General features: G+C 39.1%; 1 protein-coding gene across 14 annotated transcripts in view; it reads left to right on the forward strand.

Moving 5' to 3' along the window:
- The window catches only part of LOC309856859 (lysine-specific demethylase 6A-like), a 193,197-nt gene that overhangs the window by 81,348 nt on the left and 87,560 nt on the right, over positions 1 to 24,289 (forward strand). For 12 of the 14 annotated variants that reach the window (XR_014307372.1, XM_082718555.1, XM_082718561.1 and 9 more), the window contains exons 5-6: positions 2,920 to 2,978; positions 6,778 to 6,898. Coding sequence is in view for 12 of the 14 variants with exons in the window: in XM_082718555.1 (XP_082574681.1) it covers positions 2,920 to 2,978; positions 6,778 to 6,898 (180 nt within the window). In the remaining 2 variants the exon portion in view is untranslated. Of the gene's footprint in view, positions 1 to 2,919; positions 2,979 to 6,777; positions 6,899 to 15,307; positions 16,161 to 22,777; positions 22,990 to 24,289 lie in introns of those variants that run through there. The other 2 variants (XM_082718550.1, XM_082718553.1) reach the window with 2 other exon arrangements.

Below are 24,289 nucleotides of genomic sequence, written 5' to 3' on the forward strand. Positions count from 1 at the left end.
TTAAGATGTATATATGCTAGTGATATATATATATGCATATATATAGTAATATGATTGTCACTGTAGCAATAATTAGCATCTCACATTGTATAATTATCATTTCTTCTTGGTGGTTGAAATAGGAACTTTTTGGTTTTTTTGTTGTTGGGCAGCAAAGCAGGGTTTATTGAGTGATAGTAAAGTGATGGTACAGAGCTCCCGAAGAGGGTTGTCCAAGTTTTTGTTGATAATACAGTATGGTTTTCTGTGATCACTGTACTGTGCACTAGATCTGGAGGGGTTATTTTGCTATTCACTGGTAGTTTGAAACAAAACCTGTCTTATCCGTTCACTTCTCTTACACTGATAACCACCACTTACTCTGTTTTAACAGGTTTGGCATTTTTAGATGCCACAGGTGATTGATACCATACAGTACTTGTTTTTCCCAGACATATCTTACTTAATCATCATTGCTCAGGGTCTACCCATATTGTCACAAGTGGGAGGATATATTTTCTTATGGCTGCATAATACCCCAATGGGTTTATGCACTATATCTTCTTTATCCACTCATCTGTTGATGGTATGTTAGGTAGTTTCCATGTCTTGGCCAGTGTGAATAGTGTTGCAGTAAACATGGGGGTGCATATATCCTTTCAGTACCTTGTTTTCATTTTGTTTGGATAAACGCCCAAAAGTAGAATCACTCTGTTATATGGTAGATCTAATTTTTTAAAGAACTTGCAAATTATTTTCCATAATGGCTCAACCAATTTATATTTCAGCAGTGTACAAGTTTCCCTTTTTTTTCCATATCCTTGCATATACCTGTTATCTCTTCACATTCTCATTAGGAGAAGTAAAAGGTGGTATTTCATTATGCTGTTGAATTTTATGTCCCTGGTGGTAAGATGTTGAGCATCTGTTTGTTTGTTTGTTTTTTTTTGTTATTGTCATTTTTCATTTTTTTGTTTGCTTGCTTGCTTGCTTGTTTTACCTATTGGTAATCTGAATGTCTTCTTTGGAACAGGTCCTCTGGTTATTTTATTTTATTTTATTTTACTTGTTAAAAAGATTTTATTTATTATTTGGCAGAGAGAGAAATCACAGGTAGGCAAAGAGGCAGACAGAGAGAGAGGTGGGGGGGGGAGCAGGCTCCGTATCGAGCAGAGAGCCCCATGCAGAGCTTGATCCCAGGACCCTGAGACCATGACCTGAGCCAAAGGCAGAGGCTTAAGCTACTGAGCCACCCATGCTCCTCCCTCTGGTCATTTTAAAGTAGACTTTTTATTACTAAGTTCATGTGAGTTCTTTATATATTATTATGGATATTAACCCCTTATCTAATACATGGTTTGCAGAAATTTTCTTTTGTAGATTATTTTTTCATGTTTTTATTGTCATTGTTGTTGTGCAGAAGCTTTTTTACACTTGATGTAGTCCTACTTGATGATTTTTCCTTTTGTTTCTTGTCATATAAGAAATCCTTACCAAGGGCACCTGGGTGGCTCAGTGGGTTAAGCTGCTGCCTTCAGCTCAGGTCATGATCTCAGGGTCTTGGGATCGAGTCCCGCATTGGGCTCTCTGCTCAGCAGGGAGCCTGCTTCCTCCTCTCTCTCTCTCTGCCTGCCTCTCTGCCTACTTGTGATCTCTCTCTGTCAAATAAATAAAATCTTTAAAAAAAAAAAAGAAATCCTTACCAAAACCACTGACAGGGAGCTGCTTTTCTACATTTTATTATAGGAGTTTTATGGTATTATGGTATTTATGGTATTGGATTAAGTATTAGATCTTAATCTTCAAATTAATTTTTAACCAATTAAAATCAATTAATCATTTACTTACTTACTTAATTAAATTAATTAATTAAAATTAATTTAACCTCAAATTAATTTTTGAATTAGTATAAGAAAGGGGTCCGGTTTCATTGTTTCATTGTTCTGCCTGTATTTATCCATTTAAAAAATCCTATTTGAAGACAGTCCTTTTGCCAGCAGATATTCTTGACTCCCTGGTTGAGTAGTAATAGTAGACTGTATGTAATTGTGGGGGTTTAATTCTGGGCTCTCTATTCTTTGCGCTTAGTCTGTAGGTCCATTTTTATACCAGTACTGTAGTACTTTCACTAAAATAGGTTTGTAATGTAGTTTGAAAACAGGAAGTATTATACCTTCTGCTTTATTCTTTCTTTGGATTACTTTGGTTGTTTGGGGTCTTTTCTGGTTTCACACAAATTTTAAGATTGTAATTTTGATTGTTTTCACTGTGGACTTCATAAAAAAGAAACTGAAAATATTAATTCAGGTAGTTTGGCTTCTGTATTACATGTTACCTTATGACTTCATTGTTTCTTTTCTCTTTTTTAAGATTTCATCTATTTATTTATGTATTTATTTATTTATTTGATTTTTTTTTTAAAGATTTTATTTATTTGACAGAGAGAGATCACAAGTAGGCAGAGAGGCAGGCAGAGAGAGAGGAGGGGAAGCAGGCTCCCTGCTGAGCAGAGAGCCCGACGTGGGACTCGATCCCAGGACCCTGAGATCATGACCTGAGCTGAAGGCAGTGCTTAACACACTGAGCCACCCAGGCGCCCCAAGATTTCAGTTTTTATTTGAGAGAGAGAATGAGAGAGGGAGAGAGAGCATGAGAGGGGAGGGGTCAGAGGGAGAGGCAGACTTCCAGCTGAGCTAGGAGCCTGATGGGGGACTCTAGGATCATGACCTGAGCCAAATGAAGGTAGTCGCTTAACTAACTGAGCTACGCAGGTGTACCTTCATTGTTTCTTTTAAGTGTATTACAATATGTGGTAGAATTTTGAGAACATAAAAAGCATGTTGTATGTCCTAGATTTCTAAATAATCTAAGAGATAGATGTAAAAATTTTTACTGTGGAATTTCTTTTCTTTTCTTCTTCTTTTTTTTTTTTTTTAACAGAATGCTGCCTTTTTATATGGCCTTGGTTTGGTTTACTTCTACTATAATGCATTTCACTGGTAAGTTGACTTTAAACTTTGTGTTTCAACTTAGTGTGTATGTGTGTGTGATAAACACAGTATTTTACAGCTTGGCTTACCCTCATTGCCTCCATTCAGGAAATCTGCTAACACCTTGTGATCACCAAAAATTCGTAACTTGATTATAAACTCTCAATACCTACAGTTAGGAATAGTGAAACCATTCCTCCATTGTTGAGTAACTGATAGTCGTAAGTAAGATCTTGTAAAGTACAGGAAATTCTTTGGGTCTTGTCCTTGTTTGTTTTCATTTAAGCTATATGAGAATTTGAGAGTAAATTGCCAGTGTTTTATAATCACGTTGGATGGATTCTTTGAATATTTTTTTACAGAGATCGTAAACATTCATTGACCAGTTTTTGTTATGGTTTCCTAAAGTTGGAGATTTAGCTTTTAGTTTGATGACTTTCCCTGCTGTTACTATTCTTGCTCTTTGGCTTTTGGGCTATTTAAAAGGGCTGCCTTGTTTGTTAAGTAAACTTACAAATTAGAGATGCTATAATTTTTTTTCTACTAAATTACATATTGCTTTGAGTATTCTTAAATTTAAGCTAAGTACTTTCCTTTAGATGAATAAACTTTCATCCTTTAGATGAAAAACCTATACTGAGTAGATTAGGACGATTTTAATTAAATTCTCTATAAATTTCTTACAGATCCTAGTCATAGAAATTTTTTTTTCAAGATTCTATTTATTTGACAGAAAGAGATCACAGGTAGGCAGAGAGGCAGGCAGAGAGAGAGAGAGAGAGAGAGAGAAAGAAAAGCAGGATCTTTGCTGAGCAAAGAGCCCAATGCGGGACTCGATCACAGGACCCCAAGATCATGACCTGAGCCGAAGGCAGCGGCTTAGCGCACTGAGCCACCCAGGTGCCCCTAGTCACAGAATTTTTAATTCTAAACTTTAGAACTAGTTATGTCCTTTAAAGATCACTTGATTTTAAAACTCTTATTGTTGATAACGGTTAAGTAAGATGTGTATATTTTTATTCCTTCTTACATAATCATATTTAGTGGTAAAAACCAGCCTTATGTTCAGGACCCTAATCTTAATACGTATTCTACTAAAAGAAAAAAAGTGGCATCATTTGTACACAATGACATTAGGTTCATAGCCTTCTGATCACTTAAAAATGGGAAGACAGGGGCGCCTGGGTGACTCAGTGGGTTAAAGTCTTTGCCTTCCGCTAAGGTCATGATCCCAGAGTCCTGGGATCGAGCCCGGCATTGGGCTCTCTGCTTGGCAGGGAGCTTGCTTCCTCCTCTCTCTCTCTGCCTGCCTCTCTGCCTACTTGTGATCTCTGCCTGTCAAATAAATAAATAAATAAAATATTTTTTTTTAAAAATGGGAAGACATTAGAAGGTTATAGAAGTGAGAGGTGGGACTTAGAAAATTTTGGAAGAGATCTATTTAGAAACAAGACTATAAGTCACACTAAAGGAATAATTTGTACTTTGACGTTTCTTAAGATGACTATTTAAATCATTACTTACAGTTAAGATGACTATTTAAATCATTACTTACAGTTCTTTGTGCTAGTAAATTCAGTCATTTTGGCCAGCCACAAGAGATTTAGAGGAAATCCAAGGTAAGTCTGAAAATAAAGAACTGTAATGTTTAGTAGTAGCGAGGTTTCTATATACCTTATGTTGCATAATTTTCACATAGCTATGATAACTCATAAGCCTTAAAATGAATATAAGAACATAAAGTTAGAAGGGATATAAATGAGTGTAGGTTGAAAATACTGCTTTTAATATTGTGTATGACAATGGTGGTTGTGAATGATGAATGTAAATTTTGATAATTTATTTTTAAGTGATGTTTATATGTTTTTCCTACCTTTTAAAATGCTTAATTTTGTAATAAGTGTATGCAGAAACACACTACTTTAAAAGTAGAAACCTGACCCAAAAGGATTTACTAAAGACATGTTTTCTGTAGCTTACTTTATTATGAATTTGTTTTATAATACATATTGTAAAATGTGTGTTAATTGAATTATGTTATCGATAAAGATTCCAATCAACAATAGGCTATTAATAATTAGGTTTTGGGTAGTAAAAAGTGGTAAGTGGATTTTCTTGTTATGATGGGAGTTGGTGCCCCTCATCCCTGCATTGTTTAGGGGTCAGTTGTAATTGAGATTCAAAAATCTTTTTTTTTTTTTTTTAAGATTTTATTTATTTATTTGACAGAGAGAGATCACAAGTAGGCAGAGAGGCAGGCAGAGAGAGAGAGAGGAGGAAGCAGGCTCCCCACTGAGCAGAGAGCCCGATGCGGGACTCGATCCCAGGACCCTGAGATCATGACCTGAGCCGAAGGCAGCGGCTTAACCCACTGAGCCACCCAGGCGCCCCGAGATTCAAAAATCTTTAAAGCTTGTGTCATACTCTGTTTTTTCTTTTTTGAGGAGATAATAATTTACATAGATGAAATGCTAAAAAATTTTCAAAATACATCTGGCCTATATTTTTCTCTACTCATAATCAAAACATTAAAAAGACAATAATTAAGGTGGTACAGAATTCAACAAAGATAGATAGACAAATGAACATTGATATAGATGAGGAAAGTCAGAAGCAGTCCCACAAATACAGGTTCTTGATTAATGACAAAAGTGTACTCCATTGCTATTGGGATAATAAAATTTATGGAAAAGACTGTATTGTAGGAATTCCATATGGAAGTAGTAAATACTAACTCCTATATGTAACACATTATACCAGTGATAGTTTCCAAGGGGAATGTATAAAAAAATGTGGTGGGGAAAAAAGGAAGTTTCTAAAAGTAGATTTATATGGAGCTGTAAAGAATGAAGATTAACATTCTTATCCTGTTGCTGTTTTAAAAATGTTCCTACCATTTGCTGTCTGACCTGCTTCGCAAACATTTAAATTAATATTTTCTGAGATTTTTTTTTTAAAGATTATTTAGTTATTTATTTGACAGAGAGAGATCACAAGTAGGCAGAGAGGCAGGCAGAGAGAGAGAGAAGAGGAAGCAGGCTCCCTGCTGAGCAGAGAGCCCGATGTGGGACTCGATCCCATCACCCTGAGATCATGACCTGAGCCGAAGGCAGTGGCTTTTACCCACTGAGCCACCCAGGCGCCCCTAAATTAGTATTTTCATTGAAAATGTTATGAACCCTTTAAAAATTGTTGAATGATTTGTAAATTTTGAGAAAAAAAAAATAGACTAAGATTCCATAACTTTAAAATGGCAGTTAGTGATGTTTTTATAAAGTTGTAATTTCTGTTAAAATTGTGTAACCAGGGGCGCCTGGGTGGCTCAGTGGGTTAAGCCGCTGCCTTCGGCTCAGGTCATGATCTCAGAGTCCTGGGATCGAGTCCCGCATCGGGCTCTCTGCTCAGCGGAGAGCCTGCTTCCCTCTCTCTCTGCCTGCCTCTCCATCTACTTGTGATTTCTCTCTGTCAAATAAATAAATAAAATATTAAAAAAAAAATTGTGTAACCAGAATGTTCCTGGACTGCCAGGAAAAGTACATGTAAATATTAGAACCTTGGTTCTAATATTAGTTCTTAGTTCTTTTTTTTTTTTTTTTAAGATTTTATTTATTTATTTGACAGAGATCACAAGTAGGCAGAAAGGCAGGCAGAGAAGAAGGAAAGCAGGCTCCCTGACCAGCAGAAAGCCCAATGCGAGGCATGATCCCAGAACCCTGGGATCATGACCTGAGCTGAAGGCAGTGGCTTAACCCACTGAGCCACCCAGGCTCCCCAGAACCTTAGATTCTTTTTTGTCTTTGTTTTTTAGGGCAATTAAAGCATTTCAGGAGGTGCTTTATGTTGATCCCAGTTTTTGTCGAGCCAAGGAAATTCATTTACGACTTGGGCTTATGTTCAAAGTAAACACAGACTATGAATCTAGTTTAAAGGTAGGTGTCTTGGGTTTTTTTGGGATACTCACTATTGTGTGTGTGTGTTTGTGTGTGTATGTGTTAAATGTTAACAGTATTGAAAAATGTTGGTATTTATACTACCACTAAAAAATTGAATGCATTAAAAAAAAAAGAATGCATTTAGGATAGAAACCTAAAGGGTTAAAAAGTGTTGAATTTCAGGGTATTTGAATGGTAAGATTTGCAAGATAAGTTTTTAGTGTTTTAGATTTTGTTTACTTGGTTTGTTTTTATTTTATCTTTAAAAATGTTTAATCCTAAGCTTTGTTATTATGGAACAGGGTTTTTATTCATTTGCATGTGTAAAATGCTAGCCATCGTAAAGACAAAGAGAAGTTGGTTATTGATGCTGTGCCAGTAATCTTTCTGTAGCCTTCATTTGAGATTGATTAGAAACGTCTCCACTTCTTGCTAGTAGCAAAACTCCTGTCAGAGCAGAATTCAGTAAGAGATTCTTATCTGTTAAGACTGCTAGTTTTTGAGTTAAAATATCCCTGCCAAAAATATATATATTTTATTGTTAAACACCTTAATTCTAATGTAAATACAATTTGTCAAAACTTATGATTTTCCAGTTTCAGGGTTTATGCTACTATTTTATGTTTTCTGAGGTTATTAACGGGATTAGAGTTTCTTTGCATAACAAAAGCATTGCTCTTTGAAAGAATTCAGGTTTCTGGGGAAAAACAACAGATTTTGTGAATGTGACCATTTTGAATGTTTGTTCTTTTCCTGATATAATTCTGTTACAGAATATCTTGGTTGCAAAGGTGGGGTGTGTGTATGTGTGTGTTGCATATGGCAGGACTTACTCTGAGCTCACCAACATGCAGATGCTAAATAGACATTATTTCAAAATTGTATGTGGGGGGCATCTGGGTGGCTTAATTGTTAGGTGGAGGTCTTGAGCTCAAGTCATGGTCCCTGCCTCAAGCCATGAAATCCTGCTTCTCCTCCTTTCCATTCGCTGCTTGTGTTCTCTGTCTTGCTGTGTCTCTCTGTCAAATAAATAAAATCTTCAAAAATTTTTAAAATTTTAAAAAGAATTTTAAAAGAATAAAAATTAAAAAAATAAAAATGTATGTGATTAGGAATCCTGTAAACCACCCTTAATGTCAGTGATTTGCTAGAGGTCAATGGACTCAGAAAACAGTTGTATTTATGGCTGGTTTATTACAGTGAAAGAATACAGGTTAAAATTGTCAAAGAAGAAAGCACAAAAAGATGGAGTCCAGGAGAGTAAGAGTCCTATTTATCGTGTCCCATTGCAGAATCATGTGAATAATACTCAATTTTCCCTGTGTGATAACATAACAGGACTGCCAACCAGGGTCGTTTTATCCAAGCCTTTCCGAGTTTTTTTTCTTTTCCATTGTATGTGTGACGAAGTTTTAGAATATAATTGAGTGGAGTGGAGTCTGGAGCCGGCAACCAAGAAAGGATTCTTGAGACCTCTTTGGTTCAAAATGGTGGTTTATTAAACATTGGGACAGGACCCGTGGGCAGAAAGAGCTGCTCTGGAGTTTTGAGAAGTGGCCTGTTATATACTTGCAAGTTGGGAGAGGGTTAGGAATAGCATAAGTCTCTGAGGAATTTTGGAAGCAAAGCTACCTAATAAAACCTTAGTCATGAGACCCTTCAGATGTATATCGGTGGGCTCTATGCTTCCGGATGATTGCAGCACACATCTTGGAGGGTTTAGAGATAAAGGAAGTTTCCAAAGGAATTTTTATATGTTAAAGTAGACTTACAGGGGGTCAACCTGTCTAGGACTGCCTTTGGCCCTTAGCAAAGTATTAAGGTGAAGGCAGTGGAGTCACTAGAGGAAGGTCACTCTCCGTGTTTCAAGGACTTGTCAGGCGGCCTTAGTTAGTAAGGAAATTTAGTAACTTTTCTTCTGCCTTTGTTTCCCACATTATGTGTATAATCTTGGGCATTGATAATGCAGATACGGAGAGCATACCTGGCTGACCTTACTTAATCAGTCAACTGAGCAGCTCCTTCTAAGGTCAGACTGATAGCATGTGGCCTTAGGCCCTCAGCAAAAGTAATGGTCTCATAAATCATATGGATGACTCAAGGCTCTGGGTATAGAAGGGCACACTTGTAAGGTAGGATATTCCAAGGATTTATTTTCTTTTTCTTTTTTATTTATTTCCATGTTTTTCAGAATATTTTATTTATTTGAGAGAGAGACCATGAGCAGGGAAAGGGCAGAGGCAGAGAGACAAGCCTATTTCCCTCTGAGCGGGGAGCCCAACATAGGGCTCTACCCAAAAACCCTGGGATCAAGGCCCCACCCCGTGGCCCCTCTTCAAGAATTTAGAGATAATCTCTCAGGATTTGATCAAGGGTCAGACATTTCTCTGAAAGTACAGTGGTCGCACAGTGGACATCTGAATTAGTCCCTTATTATTCTCTGTATTCATTCACTGCCTTGATTCTTCACATGTTTAAAGTAATGAATTTAGTTATCTCTGCATTTCAGGAACTTAAAAAAGAATGGTCCTGAGCGCATAAATATTCAGTCAAGAACATAAGAGCCATTGCTGGTAAAGGAAAGAATTTAAATTACATAGTTGCTAGAAAGAAGTATTGCTAAGGAAGAAGTTCAAGGTTAAAATGCAGCAGTGGAATCACATATATCACTTTCATGTTTAGAGAGGCATTTATCAGACTGTATATTATGGGAATTTAGTGGAATTAAAATATAAGTATGGCTGTGACAATTTGAAGATTTTAACCCCTTCTTGACATTCACAGTGTGTATATTAATATATCAAAGATGCAAATATGTCTTACAGTACAAAATTAATTACATTGTTGTTTTTTGGCAACATGTTATTCTATCACAGGTGGAGGTGTTTTTGTTTGTTTTTTGGAGAGTTGTTTCAGAGGTGTTCTAGAAATAACATTGGAAGACTAGAAGAGAACCCAGAAAAGCACTTTTTCTTTTAAATATGGAATGTGTATATAATGTTAGTGAAGAGAAAATAAACTGAATAATAATAATACAGTAGTTAGTACTACTAAGATCATTTTAAAAATTAAAGCTGAGCCATGATTTAATGATTTGGCAATACTTAAAATATCCCTTATTTACACGGAGCATTATTAGATAATGTTGACTAGCTGGTGAAAGTAGTTTTATTTAACTGATGCATAAGAAAAAATGTCCTGTATGTGAATTTCCTTAGCCTTAGGTAGGGAGTTCCAAAGCTTCACATGATGTTGATTTTAATAAAAATGTCTTAGATACGTGCAACTTTTTCTGTATACTTCTTTCCTTTGTTCAAACTTCTGACAGCTTTCTTTTTCTTTTTTTTTTTTTTTAAGATTTTTTTCTTTATTTATCTGACAGAGATCACAAGTAGGCAGAGAGGCAGGCAGAGAGAGAGGAGGAAGCAGGCTCCCCTCAGAGCAGAGAGCCCGATGTGGGGCTCGATCCCAGGACCCTGGGATCATGACCCAAGCCAAAGGCAGAGGCTTAACCCACTGAGCCACCCAGGTGCCCCTCTGACAGCTTTCTGATGCTAATCTCATCTGTGTGAAAAATAGAATATTGGGATGTGTTTGACCATTAGTCTTTATATGTTATTTCATTTTTATTTCATCCTAGCATTTGCTTTTTAACTTTTTTTTTTTTTTTTTTTTTTGCTTTTTAACTTTTTTAATAGAAATACAGCTTATCTGTTGTGGGACCATTTTAACCATCAGTAAGTTGAATTCAGGAAGAGAAATTTATGTATATTATGATATAATTACTTAGCATTTTTAAATGAATGATGATACGAATCAGAATGAAAATCTCCCTTTAGGAGGTCGTTAATTTTCCTATGTTGGGCTGTAGTAATTTAACCCAGTCTAGCCAGGTGTTTCGTGGTGTAATATATTAGTGTAGAAACTTAAGTCCCAGCTCCACTTTGTTGAAATAATGTCAGTTTATGTCATAATGGTAAACTCTAGTTCATGTCATGACTAGTTCATGTCTAGAATTAAGCATTAATGGATTCAGTTGTTCAGATATGAAATAAAGGATCCATCTTTTCTTTCTGTTTCTTCTTTGGGCTTTTCCATCTTTGATGTAGGATATTTACCAGGCATGAAAGAAGTGTATTCTTTCTCATATGTTCGTATGTAGGGAGAAAACTAGTGTAACGATGGTGGAATGGAAGTTGAGATATTTATTTATTTATTTATTAAAGATTTTATTTATATGTTTGAGAGAGGGAGGGAGGATGAGAGTGGGGAGGGGCAGAGGGAGAAGCAGATTCCCCACTGAACAGGGAGCCCGATGTGAATTTCGATGCCCGGACTCCCAACATCATGACCTGAGCCAAAGGCATTTGGTTAACCAACTGAACCAACCAGGTGTCCCAGTAATGGAGATATTTATAGCATTCATCTTCCTGAATTGAAAAAAATTCAGTTTTGTTCAGATGCCATTTTAGTAGCATTTTGCAACAGCTTATCCTATGAAGCTGTAGTTAAGTTACCTTTCAGTGAAGAAATGAATTCATGGGCTCTAAATTTCCTATGCATGAGTATTTTTTAATGGAAATATAATTTAAGTTAATGCATTTCTTTTAAAGGTTTTATTTATTTGAGAGAGAAATAGAGTGAGAAGAGCCTAAGCAGAGGGAATGGCAGAGGGTAGAACCGACGCCCCACCGAGTAGACAACCTGATGTGAGGCTCAGCCCCCCCGGGATTCCAGGATCATGACCTGACCTGAAGGCAAAGGCTTAACCAATTGAGACACTGAGGCGCCCCTGAAGATTTTTTAAAAAATATTTTATTTATTTGAGAGAAAGGGAGACAGACAGAAATAGGAACACAGCTAGAGAGCATAAACGTGGAACAGAGGGAAAAGCAGGCTCTCCACAAAATTGATGATTTGTTGAGGGTGTTTTACAGATGTGAAATACTCTCATCCTCTATTTCATGGTTGTTAAATTTTCGAAGATGTATATAACAGGAATAGAAGCTGTTTCTGTTGGGGTCCATTATCAAATGAAGGAGACTGAAACAAAGTGAAAGTTACTCAAAGCTTTATTCTGTGCCAAGCATTAGAAGTCAGACTGACCTGCCAGGGCCGCCTTTGAAGACCCCATCCCGATCTCACAGGCTGGTTTTATAGGGCATAACCGCAGACCTCCAGGTCCATGGCTTCTGTTGTTAAGGTGTTTTCTCCCGGAATCGATACCCGAACTGACACCAGGAACTGCTGGACATTTATTCCCAGAATGAAGTCCGTGGTTGTAAACAACAGTATGGCTACCTAGGCAGTATGGAGTTGATCTGCCTAAGCAGGCCCCAATAATTAAACAGGTTTTAACATTAAATCGGCCCTCGCAGTTTCATGAACTTCTGAATTAGACTTTGCACTGTGCTGTATTGCCTCTTTGCAAGAAGGGAAAAGAACATTAAAAAATTCTTCTTTTTTAAAAGATTTTATTTATTTATTTGTCAGAGAGAGAGAAGCAGGCTCAAGGAGCCCAATGTGAGACTTGATCCTAGGATGCTGGGATCATGACCTGAGCCGAAGGCGGGTGCTTAACCAACTGAGCCACCCAGGCATCCCTAAAAAATTCTTCTTAAACCAGAATTTCGGATCTGCTTTACAGTTGAAATTCAGTTGAAATTGTTTAAATTGCAGTTAACACAGATGATTTTATAGGTAAAATATTGTCATCATATTTCTCATACATATTGATGTGATTATATTTCATAATCTCATTTGTATTTTTTTTAAGATTTTATTTATTTATTTATTTGACAGAAATCACAAGTAGACGGAGAGGCAGGCAGAGAGAGAGGGAAACAGGCTCCCTGTCGAGCAGAGAGCCGGATGCGGGACTCGATCCCAGCACCCTGAGATCATGACCTGAGCCGAAGGCAGAGGCTTAACCCACTGAGCCACCCAGGCGCCCCTCATTTGAAGTGTTTTATATTAAATCATAATGTGGAATTTAATCCATTAGTATTTATGTAGTTCACAATTTCGACTGCATCAGTAGCCAGATTGTTTATTTAGCAGTTCGTTGTTGATGTTATTACTAAATTATTATTTTGGGGGGCACCTGGGTGGCTACGTGTGTTAAGCCTCTGCCTTTGGTTCGCATCATGATCTCAGGATCCTGAGGTCCAGACCCGCATCTGCCTTTCTGTTCAGCAGGGAGCCTGCTTCCCCTCCCTCTCTCACTGCCTGCCTCTCTGCCTCCTTGTGATCTCTCTCTCTGTCAAATAAATAAAATCTTAAAAAAAAACTATTTTTGTAGTAAGGCTTTCTTGATGAAGAAGGTAGTTACGGGGTTTATAGTGTGAATAAACTCCTTAATTTTGGTAGGTATTCCAGATTACTTTATCTTTGCTACTGTATTTTCAGAGCATACACAAGAGTTTTATACAGAATTCAAATTATTAGCATATTGCAATCTCTAATTCATTATAGATTCATATAATTTAGAAGTATTTCTGTTTGTCAAAAGACAAAATAATTTCATTGTAAATTTCACATGTATTAAAAATGGTGACATTTAAGCAATATATGTATTCATCAGATTGCAATGAAAAATAAAGCTCTGCTAGCTTTATTTGCTTTTTTTTTTTTTTTTAGAGTAGTTTTTTTTTTTTTAAGATTTTATTTATTTCTTTGATCACAAGTAGGCAGAGAGGCAGGCAGAGAGAGAGAGAGGAGGAAGCAGGCTCCCTGCTGAGCAGAGCGCCCGATGCGGAACTCGATCCCAGGACTCCGAAATCATGACCTGAGCCCAAGGCAGCGGCTCAACCCACTGAGCCACCCAGGCACCCTATTTGCTTTTCTATTAGTTATTTCCTGTATACTTGTGTGAGAGGAAGGTATATGCAGAATTATTTTCAAAGGCCAAAGACCTAAGAAAAACCCCAGCGAGGTCTAGCTTGATGAGAAATGATTAAGGGGACTTAGGGACAGAAGTTTATCTTGGGCAGTCTCAAGGTCAGTAGTGCTCTGCCTACATCACTGCTGACCCCATGTGCTTGTTTCGCTGTGCTTTGGTCACCGTGTGGCGCCGCAACCCCCCCAGCCGCCGCTGGGCCCATTTCCACGGGGGAGCACTGCGGCCAGCCCCGGGATGGCTGGGAAGGCCGATGGGGAAGGTGGCTTGGGGGTCCCGCTGTTTTCGGGAGGCGATCCCACCCCCCGAGTGTTACAGCACCGCCCCCACGCCCCCAGCAGCAGGGCTCGCTGAATCCTGGGCCGCAGGAGCAGACAGTTGCCTCGCTCTCCCACCTACTGGCGCCCACCCCCGCAGGAGCTCACCCTCTAGGGGGTCCACCCCGTGTGGGCACGCCGGTGTCCGGGGTGGGGCCTCCCCTCCCACAGTGCGACCCTCCCCCACCCCGGGAGACGGGGGCAAGGTAGGGTGCAGGGCAGACTGTCCCCAGTGTGCCTTGGGTAGGTCGTGCAGTTGGCAGCGGTGAGGGGTTGGGGGGAGTGGGGGTTCCAGGCCCGACCAAAGCACAGCCAAGCCAGCCCACGGGGTCTGCAGGGATGTCGGCCACCCACCCTAGCGTCTTGAAACAGGGACCAAGGAGCTCCCATGAAAGCCGCCAGGGCGCAATGAAGGTGAAGGCGGGCGCTGCTCCCCTTGGGAGGTGTGATCTCAAGGCCTGTCCAGGTTGCCTAGGGCACACGTCCGGCCTGTCTCGCTGGCAGCCGGGGAGGTGGAGCATGAGCACTTCTGTTAGGACTGGAAAGATGGTGAACTATGCCTAGGCAGGGCGAAGCCAGAGGTAACTCTGGTGGAGGTCCAAAGGGGTCCTGACCTGCAAATGGGTCATCCGGCCTAGGTATAGGGGTGAAAGACTAATCGAACCATGTAGTAGCTGGTTTCCTCTAAAGTTTCCCTCAGGATAGCTGGCGCTTTTGCACACGAACCCACACAATTTTATCTGGTAAAGTAAATGATTAGAGGTCTTAGGGCTGGAAGGATCTCAGCCTATTCTCAAACCTTAAATGGGTAAGAAGCCTGGCTTGCTGGTGTGGAGCCGGGCGTGGAATGCGAGAGGTCCTGGGTTCAAATCCCGGACGGGCCCCCAATGTTCGGGTCCGTGATCAAAGGAACGAGACTGATACAAAGAGAAAGTCAAGCAAAGCTTTATTTCACGCCAAGCATCAAGAATCAAACTAACTGGTCAGGGCTGTCTCTTATGAAAAGGCGACAACTATGATCCAGACAAGGTCACTCCCAAGCCTCTGGAGGAGGCTGCTCTGCAGATGAGGCTGCTCCCTGGCCAGAGCTGCTTCCAAGATGAGGCCACTCTGGACGAGGCCACTGCTGATGAGGTCGCTCCCCGGACAGGGCCTCTCCCAAGAAGAGGCCATTCTGGATGAGGCCGCTGCTGATGACGATGACAGTGTCGATGACCAGGAGGACAACTCTGATGACAAAGACTCCGCTCCCCATGACATCACTCTGACAAGGGTGCTCCCCAGAGGAGGCCACTGCTCCAGACGAGGCTGCTGGCTGAGGAGGCTGTACACCAGACTAGGCCACTCTGGACATGGCTGCTCCGGACAAGGCTGCTTGCGGACAAGGCCACTCCCTGGAATGACACCGCTCAGCGAGGCCCCTCACAGTGGGGCCACGATTCCGGGTCATGAGGCCGCTCAGGGAGGCTCGGGGCAGCGAGCCTGTTCACAGCTCGGGCGGCAAGGCTGCTGGGGGCTGCAAGGCGGGTCTCGGCTCAGGGCCGCTTCTTGTGGTGAGGCTGGGGGGGGGGGGGGAGGTTGGCCGTTCCCCGCGGTGGGGCTGCGGAGGGTCGTCGTTCCAGGTGGCAGGTCCGCTGGCGTCAGGCCTGTTGGCGTTGAGACCGCTGGCTCAGGGGCTGCTGATGGCTCAGGGCTGTAGGTCGCTTTTACAGCTCTGACAACAGCTGTTAAAGCTCTCCTTTTGCTCCCACCCACTCTGCTTCTTCTGTTCCCCCCAAATCTTATGCTCCTGCCAACTCTTTTGCTCCCAAGGAAGAATTGGAGTTCCTTCCTACTTCCTCCTTCTTCCTCCAACAGCTCTCTTTCTCCTTCTTCCTCCTCCTTCCTGGGACAGCCTGCAGACCAACCTTTATGGGGGGTGGTCAAGCCCCGCCCACACACAGGTGACCAATTGAATTTCAATTCTCCCTAGTGGATATATGCGGGCCCCACTGATTGGATGTCTTCATCCCGGCTGCCCCGACCCTACATCCGGGGTTTACAAGTAAGTTTCTTTGGGAGGGGCAGGTCCTTATATTTGGCTCCCTGTGGGGGAATCGAACCCCGGTGTCCTGCGTGACAGGCTCACCACTGACCTGCTTTTAAAGCCTTAGAAGTTGGGAAAAGTGCTTAAGGAAGAATACCGTGTGATAGAATAATTTTCAGGATAAATGTGTGTCACAGTCCTATAATTATGGCAGATCAAGAACATTATGACAGAAAGTATACCTAAGGGTGGGGTTAAACAAAGGAAAGAATGTGGTTTGGTGACTATTATAGTCAAGAAGGCTTTACATTTATATCACAGAGTGCTCATCATAGCAGATTTGCTCAAGATGGCATTAGTTGGGTTCACACCATACCACAAGTTACGGTATAATTAGAGTGTGGTACTTCAAACAACATATTTTGCATTTTGAAATAAATAACTTTAATACAGACTTTTAATTATGTTTTGGCAGTGTTTGGTTTTCTAGGCTTAATAATATAAAGTGCTATTTTAGTAGAAGCCTCCATGAACATTATTAATGAAATAGTATCTGTTAGCTTACTCGATATTTTTCCCCAAAATAATTGTTTAATTTTTAACTTATAAAAAATTTACTAACTGATGTTTGATAGCCAGACAAGAAGGGAATGAGGAAGTAGAGAAAAACATGTATTGTTCAGAGTACCTTTAGTAGAGGAAAATCAGAAACTTGCCACAGCACCCTGCTGTCAACAGCAGTGGACAGCGGGCGGGCGGGGGGAGAATATTCAAGCTGGAACAGCACTCTTAACATCAGAGCCCCATGTGGGGCTTCTGAGATCATGACCTGAGCCAAAAACCAAGAGTTGGACACTTAACCAACTGAGCTACCTGGTATGCCAGGAACTTTGAACTGTTAAGGGCATATATACAGCCCAATGATTGAGGTTTACTTTATGGCTAGAAAATACGGCTAAGACTTCAGTGGGAACATTTTGATAAAGATAATTCATTTTTAACAAGATGGTGACAAACCACAAGAGACTCTTATCTCAGGAAACAAACTGAGTGTTCCTGGTGTCGGGGGGATAGGAATAAGGTGGTTGGGTTATAGACATTGGGGAGGGTTTGTGCTGTGGTGAGTGCTGTGAAATGGGTCAGACTGATGATTCACAGACCTGTACCGCTGGGGCAAATAATACAGTCCTATGTTAATAAAAATAATTTTGAAAAGATAACTCATTTTTATTTAGGAGTAATGCATTAGTTATATAAAAATGTCAAGCTTGAGAAAAATGTGGCTAGATATTTTGTTTCAGAAAGATCACTCTTTGGAGGTGTAGTGAATTCATTTGAGGATTGGCATGGAACTACACTGAGAATTAGATACTGGAAAAGAAGGCAGAATGTGTGTAGTTTCTGTCACATTTCCCTTTAGTGGCTTAGTGTTGACCTTTTTTGTTGGTGGTATTTAACTTTGCTTTTTTATGTGAGAGTTTTTATATGACTTTAACGTCTTCCACAAGTATTTGGTTACCTGTGGAATCTTTTATTCTCATGTGCATCTTTTTAAAGGGTGTAATTTCAGGACTTTTGTTTGTTTTCCAAACCAGGAAAACCAATATAACATATTCAAAACATATAACAGATTAAAGAAAAAACAAATAAATCTTATATATTAGTGAATTTAGCAAGCAGATGGCAGTGTTAGAATTATGGCAGGCATGACAAATAGATGTACTGTTACTGTATGTATTTTAGAAGTTAGACTTATAATATATTTAGTCACTTTTTTTTTAAAGATTTTATTTATTTATTTGACAGAGAGAGATCACAGGTAGGCAGAGAGGCAGGCAGAGAGAGAGGAGGAAGCAGGCTCCCCGCCAAGCAGAGAGCCCGATGTGGGACTCGATCCCAGGACCCTGAGATCATGACTCGAGCTGAAGGCAGCAGCCCAACCCACTGAGCCACCCAGGCGCCCTATTTAGTCACTTTTTGAAGTTTATGATTCAGAGGATTTAATTGTACCAGGTTTTTTTTTTTTTCCTTTGAAGATACTATTTTTATTTGAGTGGAAGAGAGAAGGAGAGCACAAGCAAGAAGAGAGGTTGAGAGAGAGGGAGAAGCAGACACCCTGCTGAGCAGGGAGCCCATTGCAGAACTGAATCCCAGGACCTGACATTATGACCTGAGCTGAAAGCACATGCTCAGGTGACGGAATCTCCAGTTGCCCCATTTATACCAGTTTTTTAATGAAGGAGAATCAAGTTCTATGGTTCTTTGCTGTCATTCTTGGATTTGCTGGTAGGATATTGAAATTTACTACTTTGGTTAATGAATGGGAAGGCTGTGTGTGTTTTAAACCAGAAGTTCAGTCTTTCCTGGGTAGGAGACAAAACAGAATGGATGATAGGCCATGTGTCCTTCTGGTGATGGAATAAATCTAAGGCTTTCTCACCAACTCAAGTTTGGGTCATGTGTTGTGCATCGAGATTGCTGTTAAAGGAATATACACTGTGTACAATGGAAATAGGTGGGCTTGTTTTTTGAAGTTTATTTTTATGCCCTCGGGCTCAAATGCTAGACCCTAAGACCAGGACCCATGTGTTCTACTGAGTGAGTCAGCCAGCCAGGCATTGCTTTCATATATTTTCAGTGACTAGTTATTATGTAAAATAGTCTCAAAAAACCAACCAGTTTTCCACGATTTCCTCACTTCAACACTAGTTATTAGTTCAAAAACTTGAGACATGATATATAGCATTATATGTATAGTATATATACACAATTCAGATGTACAATGTGATTTGATATTTGTATATATTGCTAAATGATCAAAGAGTAAGTTTAGTTAACAAATATCATCATACATAGGAAAAATAATATTTTTCTTGTAAGTTATTTTTTTAAAAGATTTTATTTATTTATTTGACAGAGACAAAATGAGAGAGGGAATAGAAATGGGGAGTGGGAGAGAGAGAAGCAGGCTTCCTGCTAAGCAGGGAAAACCCTGGGATCATGACCTGAGCTGAAGGCAGCTGCTTAATGACTGAGCCACCCAGGTGCCCCTAAGTTCTATTTTTTTTCTTAAACAACAACCTTTAGATATACAGTACAAAATTTTTCACTACAGTGCTATGTTGTATGTTACCTCTCAAGACTGACTTATTTACTTAAGACTTCACAGACTGGAAGTTGTATATTTTGGCCACCAGTGCTCATTTTGCTCATCCCCTACCCTTTGCCACTGGCAGTCACCAATTTGTTTTCTGTATCTTTGAGCTTTTTGAAAAATTACTTATTTTTATTAAATTTTAAAAATTGTTTAATTTCAATATAGTTAATATACAGAGTTATCTATTGGTTTCAGTTGTATGGTGATTCAGCACTTCCATACAACACCTGATGTCCATCAGCTGCACTCCTTAATCCATATGATTTGTTTCAACCATCCAGCACCCACTCTCACACAGCGGGGGGCTGAGAGGGCTGCCCTAGTTAAACATCACTTGGTTTTCTAGAGTTAAAAGTGTTTCTCAGTTTGGTCTCTCTTCCTTTCTCCTTTGATTGTTTCTCAAATTCTACATATGAGTGAGATCATACGGTATTTGTCTCTCTCTGACGTTCTTCACTTAGCATTATATTCTTAGGATCAATCCATGTCATTGAAAATGGCAAGGTTCCATTCTTTTTAATAGCTAAGGAATATTCCCTTGTATCGTATACCACATCTTCATTTTCCATTTGTCTCTCAGTGGATACTTGGGCTGTTTTTTTGTTTGTTTTTGCTTTTTTAACTTAGCTGTTCTTTAAAAAAAAAAAAAAAAAGGTACAACAAAAATAGAGGTGCATGTATCAGTTAATGTTTTTTGTATTCTAACCCAGTAGTCTGATTCCTGGGTCATAGGATGAGCTCTGTTTTTAACTATTTGAGGACACTTTGTACTATTTTTGAGTGGCTGCAGCAATTTGCATTCCTACCAGTAGTGCAAGAGGGTTCCTTTTTGTCCATATCCTCTCCAACACCTGTAGTATATTGTGTTGCCTTTTAGTTTTCTTTCCTGTTCAGAAAGCTTTTTTTTTTGTTTTGTTTTTGTTTTTGTTCTTGGAGAGAGAGAGAGATACAGACAGACTGGGAGAGGGGCAAATGGAGAGGGAGAAAGAACATCTTAAGCAGGCTCTATGCCCAGCTCAGCCCAGGACCCATGCATGGCTCTGGATCATGACCCTGAGATCATGACTAGAGCCAAATCAAGAGTCAGACACTTAATGGATGGACCCAGGTGCCTCCAGAAGGTTTTGATTTTGATGAAGACCCAGTAGGTTATTTTGCTTTTATTTTCCTTCCCTCAGGAAACATCTAGAAAAATGTTGCTATGGCCAGTAGTCTAGGAGGTTACTGCCTGTACTATCTTTTTGGATTTTTATGGTTTCATATCTCACATTTAGAATTTAATCCACTTCAAACATGTTTTTGTGTATTCTCTAAGAAACTTGTCTAGTTTCATTCTTTCCCATGTTACTGTCCAGTTTTCTCAACATCATTTATTGAGAAAAAAGAAAAGATTTTTTTTTTTGATTGCTCTATTTGTTTTTAAAGTCATATTTATTTATTTGACAGAGAGAGAGAACAAGCGGGAGCAGCAGGGGGAGGAAGAGGGAGAAATAGGCTCTCCACAAAGCAGGGAGCCAGATGTGGGGCTCAGTCCCAGGATCCCAGGATCATGACCTGAGCGGAAAGCAGACGCTTAATCATCTAACCCATCCAGGCGCCCTGCTTTTTGTTTTTAAAATTCAGGTTTTTTGAAATTTTTGTTTTCTCCATATACATGATAACATAGGATTTTTGTCTTACTTCACAAAACATAATACCCTCCAGGTCCATCCATGTTGTTAAATGGCAGGATTTCATTTTTAATGATGGATTAATGTTCCATTGTATATATGTATATGCTGATAAATACAGTATTTTAAAAAAATACAGTATTTTCTTTATTCATTCATCTATCCTGATAGACACGTAAGGTGTTTCCCTCTCTTGGCTGTATATAATGTTGCTAAGACCATGGAGGTGCATATATCTTTTTGAGTTAGTGTTTTAGTTTTCTTTTGGCGGGGGCGGGCAAGGGGGACCCAGAGGTAGGATTGCTGAATTGTATTGTAGTTGAATTTTCAATTTTTGAGGAATTTCCATACTGTTTTCCACAAAGGCTGAACCAGTTTAAAATACCACCAGCAGTGCATTTTCTCCACATCTGTGCCAACACTTGTTATTTGTTTTCTTGATTCTACCATTCTGACAGGTGTGATGTAATATCTCATTATAGTTTGGATTTGGATTTCCTTGATGATGAGTAATATTGAGTATTTTTTAAATCACTGGTAGGCCTGTTTAGTCTTTTTTGGAAAGTTGTCGTTGCAGATACTCTGCCTATTTTTAATCAGATTGTTTTCTTTTCTTTTTTGCAATTCTGTTTAATGAGTTCTTTATATATTCTGGTGGTTAACCTATCTGCTAAGTGATTTGTACACTTTTTTTCTCTCTTGGCATATTGCCTTTTAATTTTGCTGGTTTCCTGTGCTGTGTTGATACCAACAAAAACTTGTTGTTGCTTTTTGTCTCTGTTGCCTTTGTTTTTTGTGTAAAGGTTTTCAAGGTTCTCAGTGTTTGAAAATGTTTAATATTTTATGTTGTCTTTGGTTTGGATTTATGCTTCTGCAGGACAGGTTTCATTGTTAAGATCTAGAATACTCAGATTAAATGCAGGGTGATTTAAATTATATACAACTCTTTGGTTTGGAGGATTTTACTGTAATAATAGTACTGAACTACTAATATATTAAATTATTTCAGGGTCAGTTTGTTGGGGTGGCTCAGTGGGTTAAAGCCTCTGCCTTTGACTCAGGTCATGATCCTGGAATTGAGTCCCATGTCGGGCTCTCTGCTTGGTAGAGAGCCTACTTTCCTTTCTCTCTCTCTGCTTGCTTGTGATCTGTCTGTCAAATAAATAAATAAAAATCTTAAAAAAAAAAAAGTTTCGTCTTGCTGTGTTACCACATTAAGGAGACATATTTGGCTTGCAGAATGAGAAAATAAAAACACTATTATTCTAAGTACTCAAATGTTGGAAAAAAAATTTTTTTTTAAGATTTTATTTATTCATTTGACAGAGATCACAGTAGGCAGGGTGGGGGTGGGAAGTAGGCCCCTACTGAGCAGAGAACCCGATGGGGGCTCCATCCCAGGACCCTGGGATCATAACCCAAGCTGACTGAGCCACCCAGGCACCACAAATGTTGGAAGTTTCTTTAGCAAATTCACGTACCAGTTTTGGTTTATTATTAACCTTATATTTTCAGATTATAGTAAATATACATGTAAGAAGTAATATCTCATCAAAGTTTCATCCAGTGTTTATATATTGCATGTCTGCAGTGTGCAATATATTGTAATCAGAACTGAATATTGCTAAAAATGGGGGGGGGGTTTGGGAACTTCATACCCTCTGTGTCTCCATGGTTCTGTGCATTATTTGTTCTTAATAATCCTTAATATTGGTATATTAATGACTAAAGTATTTACTGTTTAAAGGCCATATTCATGTTAATAATTTGTCTCATTTCAGGAAATAATAGGTATAATTCTTTTAAAGATTTACTAGTTTTGGAGAGAGAGAGCACACACTGGGACATGCAGAGAAAAAGGGAGAAAGAAACTTCAGCAGGATCTTTGCTGAGCTTGCAGCTTGACATGGAGCTTTATCCCAGAACCCTGAGTTCATAACCTGAACTGATACCAAGAGTCTGATGTTTAATCAACTGTATCACCCAGGGGCCCCCAGAATACATTTTAAAGCTTTAAAACGTATGAAATGTATTATATATGGGTTAGCCTAATTTTTGGGGGGTATTATCTTGAATTATTAAAGTATTATTATTTATATTATACTGTGTCATACATAATTTTTTAAAGAGTGCCTGGGTGGCTTACTTATTTAAGTGTCTGCCTTTGGTTCAGGTAATAATCCCAGGGTCTTGGAGTGAGTACTTCATTGAATTCCTTCCTTCACAGGGAGTCTGCTTCTCCCTCTGCTCGGCCTCCCACCTGTTTTCTCAATCTCTCTCTCTCAGTTAAATACAAATATTTATTTATTTATTATTATTTTTAAAGATTTTATTTATTTATTTGACAGACAAAGATCACAAGCAGGCAGAGAGAGAGGAGGAAGCAGGCTCCCTACTGAGCAGAGAGCCCGATGCGGGACTCTATCCCAGGACTCTGAGACCATGACCCAATCCGAAGGTAGAGGCTTAACCAACTGAGCCACCCAGGCGCCCCCTTAAATAAAAATATTAAAGGAAAAAAATAAGGATTTTTACAGTGCCTGTACAATGTACATTCACAGCATCATTACAAAGGTTTCAGAATCTTCACATCATTGCCAGTACTTTCTTTTCTTTCCTTTTATTTAAAAAAAAAATTATCAATCTTCCTTTTTTTAAAATGAATTGATAATACATTGGAATTTTATTTTGCATTTCTGTAATGACTAATTTTAAGTGCCTTCTAATGAGTATTGACCATTTGCTTTGTCTTTGGAGAAGTATTTACTCAAATCGTTTCCTCATTTTTAAATTGGGTTCTTTGTTCTCCTGTTGAATTATAGGAGGGTTTTTTTTTTTGTTTTTGTTTTGTTTTTATAAAGATCTTATTTATTTATATGACAGACAGAGATCACAAGTAGGCAGAGAGGCAGACAGAGAGCCCAGTGTGGGGCTTGATTCCAGGACATTGGGATCGTGACCTGGACTGAAGGCAGAGGCTTTAACCTTCACTGAGTTACCCAGGTGCCCATTTTATTAGGAGTTTTTTAATATAATCTGGATATTAATGTCTTCTCAGGTCTGTGATTTGCAAATAGATTCTCAGTTTGTGGGTTTTCTTCTCATTCTATGGGTAATCTTTTTTTAATCTGCAGAAATATTTTAATTTTTTTTGTTGTTGTGTATGCTTTTAGTGTCATACCTGAGAAGTTACTGCTTGAATTAGAGTTTGTAAAGACTTTTCTTCATATTTTCTAGCAGTTTTATAGTTTGTTATATTAACATATCTAATCCATTCTGTGTTAATTTTTGTGTATGTTGTAAGATAGGGTTCAGCTTAA

Source organism: Mustela nivalis (genome assembly GCF_964662115.1).
Source record: "Mustela nivalis genome assembly, chromosome: Y".
Classification (NCBI taxonomy): Eukaryota; Metazoa; Chordata; class Mammalia; order Carnivora; family Mustelidae; genus Mustela; species Mustela nivalis.